The sequence below is a fragment of the Chlamydotis macqueenii genome, chromosome Z, assembly GCF_036417535.1.
Source record: "Chlamydotis macqueenii isolate bChlMac1 chromosome Z, bChlMac1.mat, whole genome shotgun sequence".
In the NCBI taxonomy this organism is placed as follows: Eukaryota; Metazoa; Chordata; class Aves; order Otidiformes; family Otididae; genus Chlamydotis; species Chlamydotis macqueenii.
This window is the reverse complement of record NC_141593.1, coordinates 54,861,899-54,882,099: the sequence shown is the minus strand read 5'-3', so window position 1 is coordinate 54,882,099 and position 20,201 is coordinate 54,861,899. Positions and strand designations below refer to the sequence as shown.

At 38.6% G+C, this 20,201-nt stretch overlaps 1 protein-coding gene across 1 annotated transcript in view; it reads right to left on the bottom strand.

Moving 5' to 3' along the window:
- MEGF10 (multiple EGF like domains 10) overlaps window positions 1-20,201 on the bottom strand; it is a 103,781-nt gene that overhangs the window by 44,786 nt on the left and 38,794 nt on the right. The window contains exons 5-7 of the mRNA XM_086770713.1: window positions 15,847-15,939; window positions 2,179-2,425; window positions 1,471-1,591 (exon numbers count right to left, since the gene is read on the bottom strand). Coding sequence (XP_086626839.1) covers window positions 1,471-1,591; window positions 2,179-2,425; window positions 15,847-15,939 — 461 coding nt within the window. The remainder of the gene's footprint in view (window positions 1-1,470; window positions 1,592-2,178; window positions 2,426-15,846; window positions 15,940-20,201) is intronic.

Sequence of the window (20,201 nt, the reverse complement as noted above, 5' to 3'; positions counted from 1 at the left end):
TATACTACAAGTTCTCTTTTTCTGATGAAAGGAAAAGCTGTTTGTAATTACACTGAAAGCAGCGTATCTTAAAAGCTTAGGATATCTGCTTGCCTTCAACAGGTTTTGAATTTCTGCACTGCTATTTACATCCTTGGAACTTATTACACCTGTCTAGTGAGGGGAGCATCAAATCTTAAGACTTTTAAGAAGCCATTTCAAGAAAAATGTATTTACAGGCACTTCATCAGACAAAAGACGTGCAGGTATTTCAACTAACATAATATACTGCAAAATTTATACCTGGCTACTTTAAACATTCCTTACAAGAAAAGCAAAAAAGGTTGTATTGACAAAGTTCTGTTTCACAGAACTGAAAAATCTAACACTAACAAAGAGTTATGCTTAAATTACTACTTGGAATGGAAAATTAGTCAAAGGACTAAATAGCAATTTATTAGTTAAGACACACACTACTGTAAAATTTCCATCACTGCTCTGTACGCTATCTCGTTTTTCATTACCTGTATTTAGGCAGAGAAAGGGAGTCAAGAATTTATACAAACATTTGTATTCTACGACCAATAATTTCACTCGTCTAACATAGTGGAATAAAAAGTAAAAATGGCCAAAATCCAAGTTAGGTAGTCAGGTGAGTGGTGCAACTCGAACACAAAAATAGAGATGATAATTTATAGCTACATTCTCTAGTTGGTGAAAAAGTGATCACTGGCACAGTTTATCTCAATATAATATCTCAATTATAATGAGATCATTAAAAATTCAGTAAATGAGGATTTTAATCCAAAATGGACACTTAAATAGAAAATATTGTTAACAAATACAATTGATAAATATTATCTACAAATGTATTCAAAGAAAGGGCTTTAATCACCTTCCAGTCTTTCGGTTACCTTCCAATTCCATTATTTGCCAGCTCAGAGTGGGCAACCTGTTAGCAGGGGAGGCTACTTGCAGCTCTGAGCTTCTTTCCCTACCCACTGACAAAAGCGGAGGAAGTCTAAAGATAATGCCAAAGTTCTTGATGTCCTATTTCCATCACCAACATTTAATACAGTATCTAAAGGTTTAGGGGTTTTGCCATGCGCACTATATATACAAAACCTGCACAAAACCCACTGTTAAAATATATAATGGTGTTACCTCCCATAATATCATATTATATCTAGAAATGAATGACTCCCAGACAAAATATAAAGGATGTTGCCTCATCACAGTATGATTCATGTCTTTTGCTTCCCAGAATCTGATATGGTTAAAAAGGCCACACAGAACTGGACTATTTTCAGTAACAGATGGGTTTGCAAGTATTTTATTCCAGTTCCTTATGCTAAAATACGTTTCTCATTACTCCTGGCTACAGGCAGACTGCATTTGCTATCCTCATTTGCTACCCTTTTCTGACGCTGCCCAAAATCTACAAATATGGAAGTTTTATGGGGTTGTGTCAATTACAGAAAGTGTTTTTACCATCCATCCTGGCGGGCAGGCACACTCCCCGGTGACGTGGTGACAGACGCCTCCGTTCTGGCATGGGCACCTCTCCTCGCACTGTGGCCCATGCTTCCCAGGGGGACAGAGGTCCTCGCAGCTGGTGAGGTGGTGGTGTACAACAGAGACAACCGTTACTTCGGCACACACTCGTCTCCAGACACCTCTTTATTTTTAATGCTATCGTTAACTTTTCTGGCCAAAAGTATGAAACACAAAGCAGTCCAACACAAAGAGATGCACACCGAATATTGTATAGCACCCGTGCAACAAACCTAAGGAAACAGATCTGGCAATCTAGAAGCTATGTGGTTGATGTTGATTCATTGTTACTGAAAAAGCTCAAAATTTATTCTGGAATGACAACACCAAATAACTTTGCGTTTCAATGCAATTTTCCAAACTTGCAGCCAAACCATTTTCACAGTGGTCATGAAGAAGCTCCTGCTGCTACTTTCGTGGCTTTTACTTAGCAGACCAGACAAAGAGGGCTTTCTCTCAGCTCCACATCTGAACGTGCACTGCAACATGGTTTGCTCAGCTGCTTCTTCTCAGCACTATCTCCCTGTGTTACACATCAGCCAGACCAACAGCATAGTGTTAAAAGTTAATCTAAACTTAATTTCTCTTGTTAGCACTATTTAAAACTTGTGTCTCTCCCCCATAAATAAGATACTCTCTGCTTACAAGGCACCAGTGTATCCAGGAGGACATCTGCACTCTCCAGTCACATGGTCACAGGTGGCTCCATTTTGACACTGGCATTTTTGATGGCAATCATTTCCGTACGTCCCTTGATTGCAACGTTCCTCGCAGCGCCAACCTTTGAAACCTGATGCACAGTGGCAGGCTCCAGTGATGGGGTTGCACAGGGCTCCATTTTTGCACTGGCAGCGGCTGCTGCAGTGAGGTCCCCAGTGGTCACTGTCACATGCTGAAGGGTAGAAGGAAAAATTTACAGCAGTTTTATAAGAGGTCATGTTACAGCGCTGAAGACACTATGAGTCAACTGTAAAAAAAAAGGAAGTTATAAAATGGAAATAGTTATGTAGTACATCCTCAGTTCTTCTTGGTCCTCAAGGATCTTGGAAGGCAAGTAGAACTTAATTTATGCACACAAATTAATTTCTTAAGAATAAAAGCAAACACTTGAAAAGTGAAGCTGTGACGTAAATGCAAGTCCTAGTCTCTTCATTGTCAACACTCTTCGTTACGACTCTCTATCGTCAAATAACAGGTATGGTTGTGGTGAGCTTCCATTTACGCAGAGAAGTCCTGCTACCTTAAAAAAGTAATCTAAATCCACAGACAACTGTACAAGTCCCACAAGGAAGTTGCAAAGCTTACTCAACTTAGGATTATGATTTTTTTTAAATCTAGAAGTTCCTACTTGTTTACATAATTGGAATATTTCCTTTTCAATCTTGCAATATACTGATAGGGCAAAAGAAAACACACCGAGTGCTTCACCAAGCAATAGAAATTAACTATTATATGGTTAAACTTAATCTGGATGTTACAAATTTGGCTATCCAATGGGTCTTCATGATCATTCAAGTAAATCTTTCCTTGTCTGCCTCAATGTAGTCCATTAAAACCCTATAAGCAAACCACTCAGGTTATTTCAGCATCAAAAGAAAAACCTTAATGTTAAGGAGGAAATTTTTCTTAAGTGAGAAATACAGGAGTTCTGTAAAGACTCAGAAGATTAAGGTCACCTAGAGTTCAACAAGAATGTGCTAATCATATGGTCAAATGATCTGATTTTATTTTTATGTTCAGTTGATAACAGCAGTACAAGGGGAAAACCTCAATTGCAGTGACTGGAAGCCTGCGCTCTGCTCTTGGAGACTGACAACCATTGTTCTCCCAGTCTCCTCCTGGGGCAAAAAAAGCCAAACTCAGAACAGGCATGCTTTCCTAGACTAATGCAAAGTAATTCAAGGATCCTCCTCAGGCTAGGAACTATTCAGCTATAGGAGCTGTTCACTCAGGCTATATAAATAAAAAGGGATTAGGGTCTTTTAAAGACTCTACTCTTTAAGATTTTTTTTTTCAGGAGAGGTCACTAGAACATGCATCCATAATGGAGATATTGCGAGCAACTACACACAACAAAATACAGAACAAGACAAAGTATTGTATGTATTATAAACACTCAGCAATACTGTACAACCGACAGAACAACTGTCGATCTTATTACTGGCCTCTCTGAAGATATGTGGGTTTTGTTCTGGGCTATACTACAATGCACTGCTGTCTACAGCACACAGCATGTCACAAGTTGCCTTTCCCCACGATCACCCCATGATCACTCACATTCATTTAGAACCGCTGTATGTTTATTTTCAACACGTCTGCATGGAATAGAAAGTGTAACCGTCATGCTCAACCAGTCCTTAAATTGTTGTCAGGAAACCATCTGTTTTGGGATATATATAAATATATGTATGGATGGTGAGATGTCTGAGACAGTTGCATGCTCTGTCATGACTGAGCAAACACCTCTACTTTTTTTTTACTTCACACATTAGGGCTGGATTCAGATAAGAGTCTTCCTCCTGCTCCCAGACAAAATAGACAATTTTCATTTCAGCCATTCCTCATGGAACAATAAAAAAAAAATTAAAATAACTTTTTTTTTTTTAAAAAAACCTATCCTGGCATGTCCGATAAACAGAAGAATTCAGACTGATCACCAGACCACGACTGTTCCAGAGCAGAGCTCAGTCAAGGACGAATGTGGTCTGAACAGGTTCTAGATATAAAGACATAACCATGCAAGTAAGTCTTATTCTTGCTTGACAAGTGCAAGCTTGTCTTCTTTCACCAATAGCTGGAAATTGGATATTTGGTGCAGAGCAACAACATTCATGTAGCTGCTTGAAGACTCAGTGTAATGAGTCTCAGAGCCACTCAGACCAAACTGCTGTTTGTCTCCAACACCCGGGCACCGAGACTGTATTACTAGAAACTGCTTCACTTTTGAAGCAGTGGAGGCCTTTTATTCCCTCTGCTCTTTTTACAGTCCCACTCTGAGTCTGCCTCCCAGGGTTGCGTCCTGCTGTCTCTGAAAATTTACTGATGTCCAAGGTGAACGTGCTGTGTCTGTGAACTTGAACCTTTCTCGACTATTTTACTGTAAGGGCATGTATTGCACAGTACATAATAATTTATTAGTTTCCTGGCATTATCTTCTCATTATGTTTGCAGGAACTCACTAAAATAAAAAGCATCATACAGCTGCTAATAGGATTTCCAGTCTCACAACCATTCTCCTGGCAGCAGCTAGGTGCGTAACAAATACTGGCTACACAATTTTTCACTGCAGCAGACTGGTGAAGCATTCCACCAGCACAACAGTAGTCCCACCACAGTACGACTGCACGACACTCTTCTACTGGTCTGTCACCAGCCTAGCATCTGTCTGTGAGTTATGGGAATAACTGTGGAGAAATCTGGAGGATTAATGGGAATAAATAATAATTTTGAACGAGACGGATAAACCCCATGTTTTACCTCTGTGTCCCCTGACTGATAATCGTGTTTCCCATGGGAAATTAAAGTGATTTGTCAGAAGCTGGTGCTCAGTTTACTGTTAACAAAGAAGAAGGCAAAGGGTAAAAATGTTTCCTGTGGCAAGTCTGGTTTATTTTTAATTAGTTTTGGAGGCTAAATTTACATCAGACTATTTCTGCTGCTTCCTAGTATTCAGACACTAGGAAAGCCGGGCTGGAAGTCGCACAGCTGCTAATCTGGTGGAATGGGATAGTCACTGAGTTAATGACTATCGTCAGTTTACAGACTGTCAGCTGGAGTTTAATCAGAAGAGCTGCTCTGACTGTCCTGACTGCACCAAGGTCACAGGCACATGCACATATGCAAACACTACATGCACGCACAGGCAAAATCTGTTCAGAAGCTACTGGCTTCTGAACACATTTGGAGCCGTAAATCATCTGTCTCAGCACAAGGTGTACATGAAAGGGGAGCAAAGGATAGAGACAAGAGTCCCACGTTGAGAATGATTTCGACACAAGGATGATGCATCTCAGCCCCACTAACTCCTGGAAACAGTCTGAATCCTGCAGAAATGCAAAACCCAATTAGTAAACCAGGGTCAGTTTTCTGTACTAATGCTGCTCTGTTTTATGCAGAGCACCTTCAAAACAAAAGTTGTTCTCCTTCCCTTTTTCACGTATGTTACATTCACTCTCAGGTTTTTCTGTTTTAAACAGAAGAACCTGCTAGCTGTACTGCTCCCTATCAGCTTTCGCAGTAGACTCACGGGGTCCTTTCCTTCACCTGTTCTGGTTTTCTCTTCCCCCCTGTGCTGCTCAGGGGGGAAAGGTAGTAGAGATAATGTTAAGCTTGGGAAGAGGGAGGGTGGGGGGAGGTTATCTTGTTCCCTGTCTCATTCTCCTGCTAGTTTTAGAAATAAATGAATAGTTTTCCCCAAGTCGAGTCTGTTTTACCCACCTTGATCGCCTACAATTCTGTACTTCTCTAAAGAATGGCCTATAATGAGAACAAAATAAGACTACCAAATCAAGTCAAAGAACATTTCAGAAGAAAAACCTCCTTAGAAACTCTGACTTGCAACTGTCTTTTAAGTATGCTACAGCTTCCTTTATTACATGATATTCAAGCCCGACAACATTTATTGCAATGCTTTTTTAAAGATCTTTCTTCTCTTTTTGTCTCTCTTTTTTTGCTAATGGGGAGGTGAAAGCGAAAGATCACAGCAAAACTAAGATTTACTTTTTTGTGGCTGTCCCGTATGTAGCTTCAAGGTAACAGAATGAGATTTTATTCTGATTCACATATCTTTCTGCAACTCCCACTGCTGTGTGTTTCTGGAAATATGTACCATTGTCATCCAAACAGAGGAGATTCTTACCACAGTATTAGGCTAATGTGTTTTTATGGTCTTTTAGAATAACTGAAAACAAAACTCCCTACCACAGGCAGCAGAAACAGGGTGGACGCTCCCTCACTGGGAATAATATTGTGAAGTACAAATGTAAAATAAGCAAACAGTGACAAATACGCAGAATTCCTTTCTCTCTGTCTCTCCTCAAAACTCCAACATAATTTGTTCAGATAGGTTCAAGGAGCCACAGCCTTTAGTAAGCGAAAGTCGATTTTCCTTGCTCCAGCATGTAAAACAAACTGAAGCTGCCCGTAACTTCAACACCATCTTTGACTGTCCTTTCTTCCTTTCTAGGTTGTCACACCAAGGACAAGTTTAAATCTTTGTGTCTTCCTTTGCATCCCTCCTTTGACTCTCAGCTCTCTATTGTCTTGTCCTTACTTTCATGGCCTTTATGGTGTATCTCTCATCTATCATTTCCCATTCAGTGTCCAAATATCAACCCTCACATTTACAGTGCCTGTCATGTTAGCCCCTTTGTTGCATTTTCAGACTATTGTCTACCTTGTTTCTCCTCAAGTTGCGTCTACAACTTGGCATAGCTCTCCATACCCAAGCCACAAAACTGACATGTTGTACTCCTTCATGACCCTACCTTATGACCCCTCCTTCCTGTGAAATCTGCAAAAAGTTGATGCAGCAACTGTGTCAAAACCACTACCTGCCACAGTCATTTACTAGTGTTTGCTTTCTTCCTCATCTCCTACATATTTCCAGCTTTGTTACCTCTTTTCTCTTCTTACAATCACAGATTCTCTCTCTCAGGGGCAGAGGCAACTTTCTGTTCTGTATTTTCACTTGCAGAAGGAGTTCACAAACCCCCAGCAGGGACAATCATGAGATCCACCATGGAGCAAGAATGACCACCATCTACAACCAGAAGTAGACCAACTGTAACATGCCCTGTTAAAAACTATTCCAGTCTTCTGGAGCAGAGGATATAAATAAGAAAAGAGTAACATTTCTAGGAGGTCCCACGAGTGACTTGCATTATCAGGGAATAACCACCACTAATACCCAAGCATAACCAATGTAAGTAAAATAGACCAGTACTGAGAAAACTTTGATTTATCCAAAGGAGCAGCCCACTGACAATCTTGCTATCATAAACTGCCCTCAGGCTGTTCAGAGTTTAGTATTTGGAACAATGACTCTTCCCTCTGTTCCAGAAGCAAGAAACATGCTTGCCTTAACATAAAGGCACATTCGTTCCACACTAGTGGAACTAATACTTTAGATATCTAACTGTCAGGAAGCAGAATTTAATGAATCTCATCCAGAATTTCACAGCAAAATATAGAGTAACTTTTTATGAAGGTGGCATTTAAATTCATAGATAAGAGGAGCCACTCACCACTACTCTTTTTCTGATACCTCAGTAAGGAAACACAGCCAGGAGAAGTCCTCCCTTTTCTCCATCCACAACGTATGCCCATCTAACTTTCAAGTTTCAACAAAAGAGAAACTTAATTCTAATTCATGTATTAAATAGTCTTGTATTTTGCGTACCTGAAAACGTGTTTTGCCCAAAGAGAGTGCCGTAATTAAAATACAGGGGCTTGCAAAGACATGGCAAACACCACATGAGATTAAAATTTTGTCAGAAAACTGGATTGATGTCCTTCTTGCAGGAAAGAAGGTATTTCACATAACATGGCAACAGTCACACAGGTCACATATTACATTAAGGCATCATATACGTTTGGTCTACGCAAAACTAAACTTGGATAATACTTCATAGACCCTCAATTACTCTTAGCTGATAAGGACATGCAAAGCCATAGTCATGTAGATGCTAGTCTTAATGATCTTAATTTCTGAGTGTATTTGTGTCCAGAACAACATTCATTGATTCACTAAGCAAAAACCATGACAAAAATATGAACGTTATCACTAATCTAAATCCACATCATCCTTATTGGAACGTTTAGAGAGTATTCTTGAAACTACTCTCTGCTACTATGATTGGTTAGCTGTGGATCTAAATTGATGGTGTTTGTTACCCTTAGGATATTCATGCAGGACAGGAAACAGATAATAATTCTCCCAACTGGAATTTAGGCCAAATAAAAGTATTCCCATTGATTCTGAAAGCTATAAATACTCAAGTGTGTTCAAAATTTGACAAGATGTATTAAGTCCCTAGTGACATCACCCTGTATGTCAGACTGGATTGCGAGACAGTAAATGTGGAATGTGGCAAACGGACATTTCAAAGATGAGTTGAAAAAGACTGAAAACAAAGCCAGCTGTTCTGAAAAGTAGAATAAAAACACCTTTTAGAAAACCTTCAAAGTCTTATTCAATAAAAACATGAGATCATTCTCCAGACATTTTTTATATGCTCTGTTCTACGCACCTCAGCATGTTATGAAAATATATGCACATGCATATCAGAAATTAAATCTTTCTTACTTAGAGAATCACTCTTAATAATTGTAAAATATCAATGCTTTTTAGTAAAAGACTTATTTTACCTACATCCCAGACACAGAAATGCATAGTAGTGTTTTTTTTTCAGAACACACTTTCTATTAAATCTGGATTTTCTTTGAGTCTTCTGTTTCTGTCTGATTTCATTTGTTATACTGTTAGGCTTTTTACCCTGTGGCATATTTTTCATTCTTACTTTTTGTTTTGTGTATAAGAAAGGATTTTTATTCAAAATGCTAAGCTTTAATTTAATTTAGGGATTTTTCTTTTTTACTTTGTAAAAGCCTTTTGATCCATGAAGTGGAAGAACAATGAAAATGTGTTTTTCAGATGCTATGAAAGACTGGAGCTATATGCCTTTCACACGCCGGAAATTTCAGAAGACTCCTTAAAGTTCTTTGGACATCAGAACACAAGGCTGGATAATTGCTAAGAAAAACATACACAGATGATGTGGTCTTCATTTTATCTTGCCACTAGATCAACCTGTTCAAAATAATCACTGCTACAGGAAAAGTTATAAAATTATAAGAATCTGATTGCACTGTATAAAATGAACTGCTGTCTACTGACAATACGTCTGACAACATATAAGGCAGATTGAAATAAAACCAATATTAAAAATACTTTTGTACTGTTACTAGAAAAGAAAAAAAATTACATAGATATTATTCAAGAAATCAACTGAGTTGAAGACCACAAATATACTCAGTTTAAGAAATGGTGAAAAGCAGAAATGAAAAGCATCTCTAATATAGAAAATGTTTACAATCAGTAGAACTATCATGACTTACTGCAATACCTTCTGCCAGTAAATTTCAACATAAGCAAATTTAATAACTCAGTTTTGTAGAAAACACTTTTTTGTTTCTGCTTTTGCTTGAAGATTGGAACTGTAATTCAGCAAAATGCTGAAGCACGTCCATAAAATCTATTAATTTCCCTAGAACTTCAAAACCAAAATGCTTTATAGGACAGAAATTAAGAAATAAGAATAATATAATTGCAACTATGTCGTCGTACTGAAAACTAGAAAAGAACAGCTGCTGTGCAGCCCTGGGAATTTTGATACCACCTACCATAGTGACACTGTAGTGACTCTGTTGACAATAAAGGTGATGGCAACTTCCATTAATACCTGTTTTCCCTAGTAGCACCTGATTTAACTTGCCGGCAGGTTAGTTTCTCAACCAAAAGATATTCAGCCTTGTTAGAGGAGTAGTCAGGGGAATTACAGAAGTAATAATTACAGAAGAATTAAGAGTAGTGAAAAGTATGGGGAAGACACATGTAATAAGAAGGGGTTAAATTTAAGACTATTTATGACTTGTTGTCATTTTTGCTAACAGGATGCACTTGCACATGTGGTCATTTGGGAGCCAGGGCAGGAGGCAGTTCTGCACTACTTGAATTCTCTACACTTTCCATAAAAGCAAGTATCTCTCTGTCAGGATACTCTGCAGTTTCACTTGTGTGTTTAGCAGTTTCTCACTTCCGTGAATCAAGCCTTTCTGTGGCAAGCATGTGGTCAAAACCAGAACCTACTTCTACAGCCTTCTGAATGTCTTGGAAAACTTAAGGATGAGCTAGCTTTCTGAGTGTATCTTGCAAGCTCTGTTAGTCAAAATGCTCTCAACAAACAAAAAGGAAAGCAATGTCTTGGTCAAAGAAGCTCAATTCAAGATTCACAAGCTGTGCCGTCAGAGTGTACAAGATCCTTCCCAGACACCTTGCCTGGTACCCACACCAAGGGCGCTGTTTCACTTGGGGTGCAAGGGGGTCTGTGGAAAATAGTCACACACCCACCTCTGCAGGGTTAACAGAAATTATAAGCTCCGATGAGAAACTAGCAGTGCTCGTAACTCACGTGAGTGCCTCACGCAAGCTATGCCAAGGGATCCAGTTTCTGCCATATTCTGCATCTGCCAAGTACCATGAAGAAAACAGCGAGATTTTCATGGAATTTGCGAACTTTAAAAACACGCATGACAGTGAAGGAAATCTGACAGCAGCAGAGCTACTGTACCCTTAAAGCTTCCTTAACAAGTGCATTTAAAGGCAAGAAGATGTTCCTCTGAGATGCCAGCTTTGAATGCTCAGCTTAATGTATTAAGGAAAAAGACAGTTCTCTTCTCACGCTTTATAAAACCCTGGAGCCAACTTATGCCTTAGTGTCACTTGTTCTACTCCCAGGCCCAATGAAACTCTATCAATCACCAACAGAATCAAATTACAAATTAAAATCCAGTGATTCAAACAAATATCAGATTACTTAAATACAATAAAACCAGAAAATGCCTATTCACATTTCCATAAACAATCCTAACATACTTGTCATAAACATGTCATTCCTTTTTTGCTTTACTATAAGGCCAGCTGGGGGATCACAAAGGCTATAACCTTTTCAGATGAGGCAGTGTAATATTGATTTTGGCCTTTTGCCTCTGCTCCAGCTTTTTCAGAAAGTGTCCTATTGATTTTGAAGGAATTATTTGTGGACTACTAGGCATGAGAATCAAAACAACGCGAATGTCCTGATTGCTTAGTGGGGGTCCATGTTAGGCTGCAAGCGTATCTACCTTGCACACACATTCAAAACTGACAAACTGGTCCATATATTACATATTACAGCAAATACTGTTGCAAAACCGTGGGCAGAAAACAGGCTGAAAACATAATCTACAACTGTAAAACATGGCTTGATTGTCTCTACACATCTAGACGGCCAACTATCCCTACATGTAGCAACTCTTACAGAAGACTGCTTTATACACAACCTGTCATCAAAAACGCTCTTACAACATGTAACAATCCAATCTGACACATGCAAGTTAAAAATCTGAAATAAACCATATTCCAGTTGGGGAAGAAAGGTTGGGTTGGTTGATTTGTTTTTCAATAAAATCTATTTGTTTACATTTTATCTACAAACATATCTATCTTTGCCATTGTGTCCTTTTTTCTAAATTTTGTTCTTGCCACCAGCCCACAACCACTCAACTTATACTCCTGAAGTTCACAAACACCTCTTCACAGTGGTGCTGACAGTGTGCTGGTTGTGCTGACTTGCTCAGTCCAAGGGATCGGTTCAACACATCTTCTGTCCACTCATTTGTCATTGACCTGACTACTGTGCTCAGTCAATAAATCTTTATTAGAATAACTTGTTTCACATGACTGTCATCTCTCCCGCTAGAATGGAATTGTTCTGCAAATAAGCAATCTCTCAATCCAAGTAGTACTTCTTTTCAGATATATGTGAGTCATCATCATCTCCTTCATCATCTCCTACTGAAATTGACTGCAAGCAAACACTGCCTAATACAGTAAATTTCCTTTACTAAAAAGAAAAGGCCTGAAGAAAACATATACCTCACATGGGAAATGTTCTCCAAGGAGATATAATTTAATTAGCCAAATTCTGAGACCACCACTCAGGTTTTATTCACAGAAGAATACATCCAATCCTGTTTTCCACTCAGGTGGGATGTAAGGTTTTCAGAAAGGCAGAGGATGTGAAGAAGGAGAGAGTTATGGGTTGGGCTAGAATTAAGCAATGAAAAAGGACAGCCTCAGTAGCTGGTCAAATCTTTATCCCTCTTCTCCCTAAACTGAAGGCAGCCTACTGTAGGCTATTAGGAACTGGGTAAGACTTGTCACAAAAAGGAGGCAATGGTTGCTACAAAAGCAAATGGGAGTCTCCCAGAAGGTTTAGTCCCTGGAAAGGTTATTAGGCCGTAGCACACAGTGGTATGCAAAGACAGGGGAGGAAGCTTGCTTATTCAGCTTTTCGCGTACAATGCAAGAATTTAGTCCATGCAATCACACTGTAATTTCTGGAGAGAATATAACAGCATTTAGGAAGCACTTGTTTGCAATTACCATCCAGAAAGCCACTGTCACATAGAAGATGTGGCATATCATTAAAAAATTTATTTTAAACACACTGGGTAAATACAATTGAGAAATAACAGATAAAATCAAGTTGGGGGTTGACAGATGGACAGATGCTGCAATAGGACTAACTCTGTCCTCAGATACTTACAGATTAAATTCCTTTGGAAGGAGAACAAGCAAACCTAATAGAGATTAGAACAAAAAGTTTTGTTCTGCAATTTTACAAAGAAGTTTAGTGCTCAGGTAGAACAGTTGCTTCCGACATGTTCGCATCCATGAAAATGAACTGATTACTAAATCTGGAAGTTTGCCTAATATCTCACACTTTGAGAAAAATCTCTCCCTTTCAATCACAGTACTTTATTTGGTCATCAGAAATAATTAAATTCCTGAGTGTCCGCCTTACAAAAACACTGGCCTGCCTTGCAATCATTACTTCTCCATTATTCAGTTAAATAATTACATAGTTAAAATGTTTACAGGATAGACTTTATTACAGTGTGGCAATTTGCATCTATTTTTCTTGAATGAGTAGCTTGCCATATCAACAAAATAATTATTTTTAAAATGCTTCTCTTTATTTTATCTCATTGTACCTTCCTTTTACTAAAACTAAGCAAGTTTGGGTTCATGCAGAAAATACAGTTAAAGGCAAAATATGAAAATTGCTTACATAGGAAAAGTAACAACAAAACTCTGTGCCAGAGAGACAAAACTCTGTCACTTACTGCTTTTACAACCCTATTCACTGCTCTTCAATGCAATTTGATCTGCGCTGTAGCTCTAAGACGCATGGATAAGGAAACCCCACACAGCTAGCAACAAACAGCAGCACTCAAACTTGGAAGGACAATCTGATGAAAATAACATCTTTCTTAAGTTTGCCCACATGGAACGGGATAAATTCCAAAACAAATGTCCCTGCAGCACACACACACACAAAATTACCCTCTTCCTCAGCCTACACTCCCTTCTCCTAGGACTACACTAGCGATCCGAAACGAATTTCAGCAGTTCCAGTTAGCTCTAGCATCATGCAGAAGCCTTTCGAGGATCACCAGCCTCTCCAGAGATCAGACTGCTCAAAGGTACACGAACAAAGGCCCTTTCAGTTTTGGCCTGTTGTGTATGCACACCAGAAATACTTTTGCTACTAAGGCTGCTGTGACAAGCAATCAAAGGCAACCAGCTGAGGAAGACGGAGAGGAAAAAGAGCTGCACATACATTCAAAATGAATTATACCAGACAGGTCAGAGAAATGGAATCTAGAAAATCCTGTGAGAGGAAGGATTATTTCCAAAGACAGATTTAGAGGTTCCTGTCTCATCTAAAGTGCCCTTCAGTGAGTTTTGAACTTGGAAGTCTCAATAAATAACAGTATCTCCCCGTTCTGCATGTCTATTGATACACGTTTCTTCTGCACACTTGATGAGTTACAGAAGAGCTTGACACATAAGGTATTCAGAAAGAAAGATAACCTGTTTTGACAATTTCTTTTGATAACTCAGCACACTAGATTAAGATCAGTATTACAGTAACTGCACTGCTAACTCTTTCAGTTCTATGCCTTACTCAAAACTTGGTGTTTCTTTAGAGCTGTTTATTGAAAGAATCACATGTAAGCATATTCAAAGACTATACAACAAATGTAATAATTTTAAAATGTTTACATTTTTTCTTATGTAATTTATTATTAACTATTTTTATTCACTCTCTCTGTCTCTCAAATTTCACAAAATACGCTGCCTCAACAACAGATCGGTTCCAGATGCAGAGTCCCCATAGCACCTTGTTTGCAAAAAAATAACAATTCCCTATTTTTATTGAGTGGAAAAAATTGAGGGTGAAAATACAACCATATAATTTTTGTCTTGTTGATGATCTAGGTTTTTCACAGTTGTTATTTTTATAAGAATCTTATACTAAGTAAACTAGCAGTATAATACCTTTGGAAGACATCAAGCTCTGGTTTATGAATCAGAATCTTACATGGTCTGTGGAATTTAGATTATAAGCACATTTTTTTAATTGTTGACTAAGACACATTCCTTTCAAACAGACAGTCATTAGCAGTGACACACTTTGAACTTGACTGTAATGAAGTATATGGTTGTAATGTCAGCCTAAACATTACATTTCCAAAGACCACACAAAGGCGAACAGAAAGACAGAATAAATAAAAAACCTGTAACAAATAAAAAAATCAAGAATTACTCTGAGAAACTGAGTCCTGCCACTGAGGGGTTTCTGCCCTCTGTCCAGACCTTACTGCAGCCTGCAGTGCCCGGTTTTACACTCAAAGAGTCTAGAGAACAGCAGCAACTAAAAAGGTCATGAACTGGTATTATTTTACTGCTTCACTTGGTGTTTTTGACATTTTGCTAGGTTCTTGCACCAAGCGTGTCACGGCCTGGATCCTCACGACATCCATATTAAGCGCGACCACCTGCTGGCTGGGTCACATGCGACTGCACCCGCAGGCCAAGGAGGAGAGGTGCCAACACGCCCCATCTCCTGCCGCCGGCGTCCTCCACGGTCCACTCGTGCTCCCCTCGTCTCCCGCACGCACTCGCATGGCAAAGGGAAAGGGGAGGAGAGTTGGAGAAAGCTGACTGGTCAGTGAGGGTAAAATGGAAACAGACTGAGCAGACAGGCAGCAACTAATAATGCAAGAGTGAGGGGAAAAAAGGACAAATTAGTAGCCGAGTGAAAAAGAAGGAGGGGGTTGTGAGGAAGGCTATGCTCATAGGTTTCAAACATGACCTGGCACCATCATTCTTTATGCATAAGGAAAATAAAAAAAATTAAGGTTTTCTTGTAGTTAAATACGCTTTACTCGCTTTACTAAGTGCTGTATTACCTGGCGTCTTCCTGAGCACTAAATAGCTCATGACATTTAGTGCTGCTACAGGCTAACAATGTTTGCAAGTAAACTAAGAAAATCCAGGTCACACAGAGTAACCTGATAACTCAAAACAACCCCCTGACCAGAAAGCAGGAGCCCAAGCACAGGATCAATGATAATCTGCCCAAAAGAGAGGACAGCACCGTGGAAAGAGCATGAGACAGGCAGAAGCAGGTGAGAACTCACCACTGGAGCAGTTGGGTCCTCCCCAGCCAGGCTCACACTGACAGGTGTTCGGAGCAATACAGCGACCATGGACACATTTATCAGCACAATGAGCTGTCAGAGAAGGAAATTTAAAAAGGAATTAAAGAAGAACTCCTAGCACTAGGAAAAATATTCTAAACTTATTCCTAATACAAATCTTTCATGTCTCAAATACCTTTTAAAAGCAAAATAAACATTAGTGTATTAATGTTTGGTGGCATCTCTTCAAAATAAGTTTTCTTGCTTCACTATCTTTTGCTTCTCCTAAGTTTGAAGGCTCTAACTAAAACCATTTCGGTGCTACGCAAATAGCTTCACATTTAACAAAGAGAATATTGTCCACATTTAATGAAAAAAAGAGTCATACCCTGATATAGGTTGGAAATCCATCTGAACGTAATCCTGGGCAAGAGGCTCTAGGTGGCCCTTGCCTAGGCAGAGAAGTGGGACAAGATGACTTCTACAGCTCCCTTTCAACCTCAAACACCCTGTGATTCTCTGAAGGAAACTCTCACAACAAGAAAAAGGGGGGAACTTCTGCACACATATAAAGAGGGGTCCTCTTGGAACAGCATGGATCAAATAGGATTTGCTACACACCAGTATTTTATTAATGATTTTTCTGAATGGTTGCACAGTTCAAATGAAGCACAACAAAACAGTGATTACGATTAAGGTAAGGCACGAGATACAAACCCTGTGAATCACTGCAACCTGTAATGTATATGAAATGAAATTTTTCTTTACTATTTTTTTTCATGATTTGCAAGCATGTGTTTCTACAGTTAAGGCTTACTTTGAAAAAAGTGCTTTTATTTGAAACTTTTAAGAAAAACTTGAAATGGCTTTGATACCCAGGTCAATGTAACTGACTCAGAATACAAAACACTGAAGAGCAACAATCTGCAACCAACAACAGTTTTCCAGCATCCTATTCATCACAAAATACCCCTGCCTTTCCAAACTACATACACTGTAATACTCTCCTTCTAGTCTGAACCACCACCAAACTTTAAAAATGTGCACAGGATGAGAATTGTCTTTGTACCAACATTTCCAGAGAAAGTACAACAGGAATCTGAGCTGTATACCAATGAATAAAAGACGAACAATGGGAAAAAAAAACCCAACAAAATTGGTGTTTACAGGAAGTTTAACGGGACTACATGTGCATACTTTCAGTTCTGAATGGACTGAAAGTGCTCTACAGTAATTAGGAAAAATACTTGCAAAATGTCCTGGTTTTCTCCTAATTAAACATGATTAAGCACATTGGCCATCTTTATATTTTGTATGATCAAGAAAAAAGAAAGCCACACAGAGATCAATCACTTATATTACTAACATCTTTGTTTATCCGGAATCCCAGCCATTAATTGTATATTTTTACAGCCTTTAGTTTTCATTCTCAACTTTTATTTCTAACAAGCTACTTTTCAGATGCGCATTACAATGATCTTCATTAGAAATCAACAGGGAGAATATGGATTTTTAACTGTTAAATGTTACAAGAAATTAATAAAAAGCTATTTCATTGCTCTCTATTTATTTATTATGAAATTAATTACTTTAAATAATACATTGCAATTGTCCATTAGTCTTATAACTAGACATGAATTACTTGTATATTTGAAGATTCTTGCCTAGTATAAGTGCTGCCTTGGGCACTGAAGCTCCCCCTAAACCAAACATGTGAAAAATCTTACCAGCAAGCCGTAAGACAATAGACAGTAGCTATACACATACACATCTCTGCATGTGCACATATATATGAAGAACTCAGTGAATATCAACACATTCAACCCAAATTTCTGAGCACTAAGGCTAAATACAATAAAGCAACATTCCATCGCATACTTTGTGAGACAGATGGAAAAAAATACAAAAATCAAAATGTTGTAAGGAACTGGACAAAGCGAGGGGTACAGAAGAAGCTCTTCCAGCATCTCCTTGCACTGCCCCTCATGCCATGCTGAGTACATAGGTCCTTCCTACAGTCCCTATATAAAAGCACATGCTACGGCACTCTACAAATAATTATCAATTTCTTCCAATAATAAAATAGGGTTGTCTTAGAACAAATGCACAACAGATGAAACTTTGGGTAACAGTGTTCACAACGCAGACGCATCTCACAAATTAGAGCTGTATTATTTTCTTAGCCACAGCAACATAAATCAACAGTAGCTTGTCTTCAGCCACTGAAGTGGTGTTTCAATTTTCCAGTAGTAGAATATAAATCAACACAACTCTTCAAAACAAGCTACCACTACTAAGTCTCTATAGAAGTTATCTGTAGGTAACAACGTCAGGGGTTTTGACAGTCAAAACTCTACTGACTCTAACGATGAAGAAATATGGGATAAGAACTACTGAAGAAACTTGTACAGTATAAATATTGCTGCTTCCAAATTAATTCAATGAAGATCAGCTAAAATTTTACATATATATATATATATGGTATACAAATACACACATTTCTTTCTCAAATAAGAGGAACATGTAGTTCTTTTCTTTGAAGAAGCTAAACTAAAGCCAAGAATGTTTCAAAAGGTGTTCAAAATAATTAAAGATATCCAATACTTCCTAGTTTTAAGTTTCTTAATGCCCAGAAATATATCTGATCAAAGAATGACTTCTCTCTACACCCTGGATATACATAAAAACCTATTATGTAACCAAAATAAGTCATTCTTAGACACCTTATGGGCTAACCAATTCTTGGCAACTGAATCTTAGTTAACATTCTAAGAGACAGCATCTGTAGAAAAATTATTGCACTGAACATAGGGTTAAGAGAACCAAAATTTACTACACGACCTACAAAAAAGTGTAAGGTGAGGACAACATAAAAAGCACTAGAACAACCTGAAAAGACATGAATGACATTAAGGATAGATAAACTATTTTCTCTCAGTTTTCTATTGAATTGATGGACACGATATAAGGAAACACTTAAATGCAATAGCAGGTGAAAAACTTAACATGAAGCCTTTCTGGTACTGAGCAGTGTAAAGAAGCACCAAAGCTTCACTGGCAGCAGTGAATTGCATAAGTCATATCTTCTTTTGCAAGGGAAAAATCAATTATCATATGAAAAGCAATCTGAGCTTACTCTTGCATATTTCATTTTACATCTCATTTCCCCTTTTTCTTCAGTGTCTTATTATTTCCTTCAAAATCTTCTCCAAAATCTTGTCTTGTCCAACTTACAGGTCTATTTCGGCAGATCATATCCTTTCATTTTCTTAAAAAAACAAAAGGAAGATTTGCTCTTTCCGATTACAGAGTATCAGCCAGCCTGAATTATCTATAAAATACCTGCTGCTGCACATGCAGTTCCTTGCAGCAGCCCTTTCCGCACCACGAGAGGAGCTGCCCCATCCCTTGGACACAAGTCCACCAGGCTGCTTGAGCTTGGTTCCCACCACAGTTGCAGGCACTGGTACTTCTGTAACTCACCAAATGAACACGCCCTGCTGAGGAAGCTCAGCAAAGTGAATCCATGTGTAAAGACATGGTAACCCACCCAGGTCATCCACACCATTATTACAGCAGGCTGAAAGCAATGTGAGGCAAGGGCTTGGACAACATGCTCACAGACATGCCCTAGCACCACAGCTTCAGGAAGAGAGCTCCTATCAGAAGGATCAAGCTAGTCATGCTACAGGCGTAGAATGTTTAATACAATTTTAGGTCAAGCCGCCACTTTCAAACTCCAATCACGTGTCTCATACTGATATCAATGAAGAGAGGAAGATGGTGCTCCAGCTCAAGAGACAGTTGCAATTCCACGCCTACTTATATGCTGATGAGCTCCTGCATACCCTCTGCAGTGCAAATGCAGATTGCTCCTCCACTGCTGTATCTACTTAAAGAATTACAGCTGAGTGGAGCAACTCCAGTGCCTCATATAGCTTACACTCACACTTCCGAACTAGAGCATATATGAAGAGTGGAACATGGTAAAGCTTGAAATTTCGGAATGGCATTTTATGAATCTGTTCTTTGTGATTAAGACAGTCACATGAAGTTATTTCACTGTAAGTCACCATAGATTACATTTGGATAGCTGTGCATTGCATTATCTGATGTTAAAAGAAGATACAGAAGAATTTCCAGTCATAAAATTTTTTAAAAGATATTTTTTTCTTTAATGAAAGTTTATGCATGCATTCTTTGATCTGTTGCTGTGTCATTTTGAAAAGCCAGACATAAATCAATTAAAATACACAAAGTTTTAAATATTTTGTCTGTCATCATGCACCTAAGTAAATGATCAGGAGATCAGCTACACTTCTGCAATTAGACTTACACCTTTTAAACAATTCATT